Source organism: Plasmodium reichenowi, chromosome 14 (genome assembly GCF_001601855.1).
Source record: "Plasmodium reichenowi strain SY57 chromosome 14, whole genome shotgun sequence".
Lineage (NCBI taxonomy): Eukaryota > Apicomplexa > Aconoidasida > Haemosporida > Plasmodiidae > Plasmodium > Plasmodium reichenowi.
Window position 1 is genome coordinate 1,256,767 of NC_033659.1, and position 4,785 is coordinate 1,261,551.

Consider the following 4,785-nt stretch of genomic DNA (forward strand, 5'->3'; position numbering starts at 1 on the left):
TAAAAGATAATTATAATAAATATAAAATAAAACTAATCTATTAAAAAAATAAATATTATATATATATATATATATATATATATTACATAATAATTACATAGTATTTGCTCAAAGGCATATACGTAAAAGTTAACCATATACACTTACATGTAAAATAAAACATATATATATATTATATAATATTTTATATACATTTTTTTTTAATATTTATTTCTTATATATTATATATATATATATATATATTTATTTATATTTATTTATTTTTTTTTTTATTTAATTTTATTTTTTGTATAAAATTAGCTTTCTCTTTATTTTTTTTTTCCTTTAAAATGTCACATTAGTATAATATTATTCTTGTTTTTTTTTCGTTTTACAATTTAAAAAATTTTTATTCCCACCACAACTATTATGTAAAGGTTATATATATATATATATATATGTATGTATGTATGTATATATATATGTATGTATATTTCTTTTTTTACTAATGGTATAAACAAGTCCATCTCTTCGTAATTTGTATATTTAAATATATTTATATATATATATATATATATATATGTTAAAAGAAAAGGACTAGTGATGGGTAATGGGAATAGTAAAGTGGTAAAAATATTTTTACTTATACAAAATGAAAGGGATTTTAAAACAAAAGAAGAAAAAGAGATTTATTTACAGATGTTATTAACATTAGATAATGATGATATTTTTAAGAATGATGGTAATTTTTATGTAATAAAAAATATTATAGACGATGAAGCAAATATTTCCGTTTTGTTTAAATTTGTAATGAATACTTTGAGGAAGCTTATTCATAATGGTATGAATAGAAATGAAGCTATATATATGTATATATATATATATATATATATATATATATTTGTGTATTGTTTTGTTTTACACTGATATATATTCATATATGTGTACATTTATATTTATATTTATATGTTTTGTTTTATTTAAAAAATACAGAAACAGGAGAGATATTTGTACAGGAATGTAAAATATGCGTAAAAATATTTCGAAACATATTTCCTATAATTCAGTACAATTATAAAAAGTTGAATTTTTTTAGTTTGCTATGGAAAGAAGATAATATTCCATGTTTTATTTTACAGAATTATAAATGTAAAAATATATTAATACTACATATTTTTAATTTCTTGTTAATTTTATTGTTTACAGAAAATATATGTATAAATAAAAAAGAGAATGTCAACGAAAAAATAAATGAAAAGTACCTTGATAATAATAATAATAATATTACATATATAAGACCACTGGTAAAAAATTATGTAGATATTTACAAATTGTGGTCGAGTAAAATGATATATAGTTGTTTATATAACAAATGTTGTGTTAATAATAATGAGATTGTGAATATGTGCTTTAAAAATATTATGAAAAATGAAAAATATAGACATAGCCTTTTCCAAAAAGAATATAACGATGATATTACAAATAAGGACAAGCTTATAAAAACATTTTATTCATCTGATTATTATCATAAAAATAAAATATATCATAATTCAAATGTAGATAAGTATGAATTTATTAATGATGTAAAAAGAGTTTCCTACAATTGTAATGATAAAAATCATTTTAATAATATTAATAATGATCACCTTAATAATGTAAATAAAGATACTGCTGCATCATCATCATCTCAAATTACCATTAATAATCCTCATATAAATAACAATAATAATAATAATAATAATAATAATAATGATGTAATAAATCTTGAATATATTAAAAATAGAACGGACATATTAAAATGCCTATTAATATTATTAAGTTCATATATGTATTATAATAATGAGAACTTTTTGAAAGAAAAAAATTTTCCTTTATTTCTGTTTACTAGCGGAGAGGTATATTTTAGCGCCAATTTTTTCTTATCATTATTGACCATAATATATGAAAATGAATTTAATTATTTCAATTTTTATTTTTATAATGATACATATTTAGAATTTTATAATTTATGTATTCATATATTAAATATATTGATTGATTTTGTGCCGCTGGTTTTAAAAAAAAATAAAAAAAAAAGGATTCACTATATGAATGGTGCCCTCAAATATTTTCGTAAGTGCAAGGAGACAATAAATAATGATGACAAGATAAATGATAATGAAAAAAAAAATAATGACAAGATGAATGATAATGAAAAAAAAAATGATGACAAGATAAATGATAATGAAAAAAAAAATGATGACAAGATAAATGATAATGATAATTATAATTATAATAATATCAATAATTCGTGTTTTAAATCTTCTAAACAAAATTACCATATTAATATAAAAAATAAAGAAGAAAAAAATGTTAAGATAGAAAGAGATATTAATATGGATGATACAAATTATTCAAGTTCATGTTCATCGGATGACTCCATTATTTATAATGATTTTTCTAATGATTCATGTTCTTCTAGTAGTAGTAAAAACAGCGACCAAAGTTCTTATAATAATTATATAGAAAATAAAAGATCAATAAATGCAAAATACAAATATGAGAATGATATATATTATTCGAATGTTAACAATGTTTTAAAAAATAAAAGATTATTTTTTAATTTAAAAAAAGGTAGTAGTAATTATTATATTTATTTAAAAAAGAAAAGGGATGTAGAAACGTATTGTAGAAATAATGTATTTTTACAAATGTTACGTGGATTAGATAGGAATACTATTAAATATATATATAGAGGTTCTTTAAATATGCTGATAAGTTATCAATTATATTATGAAAATTATAATGAAAGTTTGTTATTCTTAGATAACTATTTGTGTTTATTGTGGAATATAATGAATAATAATAAACAGTTTATAAAGTATATGGAAAAATGTAGCACCGTCGGGGGCATCAACGAAAATAAAAATAAAATAAAAAAATATGATAATTATAATGATAATAATAATAATAATAATATGGAATATAATAACATTTATAACAATACTCATAATAATTATAGAAATGACTTCTCCACAAGCAGTAGCAACCTTTTCGTTTTCTACATTCTCTATATCCTACTATCATTTAATAGTGAAAGAAAAAAAGAAAAGCAAGAATTAGTAACGATCAAAAAACAACAAATTAATAAGGAACATAGCCATATAAATAACAAAATTACAAAAGACAGCGTATTTTATAATAACGAAGAGTTTTGTAAAACTATTTCGCATGAAGATTATAATATTCGTAAAGTTGATGGTATTATTTATATATGTTTATTTATTATATTAAAATTGTCTTCTAATAAAAATATTTGTAAGAATTTAAATGAAAAATATGATAAAAAAAAAAAAATCAAATATAATAATATTTTAAAAAATTCTTATGAATTTGATAATTATATAGATTTTGTAGTATGTGCTTTAAATACGTTAATAAATGACAACATTTTTTTTTTAAAATTTGAAAGAATAATTGATATGTCTATTACTATCCTTACTAATATAAGTGTATATATAAAATCAATGAATACATATTCATGTGAATGTATTATAAATATATTAAATAAAGTTTTAAAAAAAGAATGGTTACTATCTTCACAGAATCATTATTATTCTTTATTCCTTTTATTAGACTTTATAAATAATATATTATCACATAATTTAATTGATAATTATAATTTGGTATATATGATTATAAAAAATAAGCATGTGTTCTTTAAAATACATAATTTGAATCACATATTGAAGAGTAATTATTTTGTAGGTTCATCAACTAAAGGTAGATCAAAAAAAAAAAATAATAAAAAATAAAAAATAATAAAAAAAAATAATAAAAAAAATAAAAATAATAAAAATAATAAAAAAAATAAAAAAAATAAAAATAATAAAAAAAATAAAAAAAATAAAAAAAATTATTAGTATTATATATATATATATATATATATATATATATATATTTATTTATTTATTTATTTATTTATTTATTTATTTATTTATTTATTTATTTCCATTTTTTTTATATATATGAGATTATACATTTTTATTCTTTTCACTGTGCAGATTATTGGATACCCACAGAAAGTTGGCTAGTCAGTTGGATGAATAAATTGCCGCTACATTTTATTAACAAAATAATTTATGACTTAGCCAATATGGTAAACATAAAATAAAATATGTGCATAATAAAATGAGGAATTTTACTTTTGTGTCTTCACATATATATATTTATTTATTTATTTATTTATTTATTTATATCTTTGAATAAGTACATTATTATTCATTTAATATCTCATGTTGTTATTTTTTTTTTTTCTTTTATAGATTGAAGTTGAATGCGACGAAAAAGAAATTTTAGATTACAATGAAGTGGTAGATTTGATAAAAAGCCACTGTAGTAAGATAGAGAATAAGCAAATACCTTATATAATAAGGAAATATGAAAAAAATATATTATTATCAAAATGGTTAACAAATTATATTTATTTTTTAATATTCCTTCATATGTACAAGAAAAATCTTTTTATAAATAATGGTCTTACTTTTATATTTTAATAATACCAGAATAGATTTAAATGAATATTTTATTTTTATTTTTTTGTATATCCATCTTTTTCAATTTTTTAATATATAAATAATTGTCTCATATGGATATTAACAATTTGTATTTATTTATTTATTTATATATTTTATATATTTTACTTATTTATTTATATATTTTATATATTTTACTTATTTATTTATTTATTTTTTTTTTTTTTTTGTGGTAATATCTCTACACATATATAAATATTATTCATTATATTAAGTGTTACTTTTCATTTTT

At 17.6% G+C, this 4,785-nt stretch overlaps 1 protein-coding gene across 1 annotated transcript; it reads left to right on the plus strand.

Moving 5' to 3' along the window:
• Nucleotides 1–582: 582 nt before the first annotated feature.
• PRSY57_1432400 (putative membrane protein) lies at nucleotides 583–4,514 on the plus strand (the record flags this gene model as incomplete). The annotated part of the gene is made up of 4 exons (XM_020115314.1): nucleotides 583–820; nucleotides 973–3,741; nucleotides 4,023–4,117; nucleotides 4,284–4,514. The coding sequence occupies 4 exons, from the start codon at nucleotides 583–585 to the stop codon at nucleotides 4,512–4,514; spliced, it is 3,333 nt and encodes a 1,110-aa protein (XP_019969971.1).
• Between the last annotated feature and the right edge of the window lie 271 nt (nucleotides 4,515–4,785).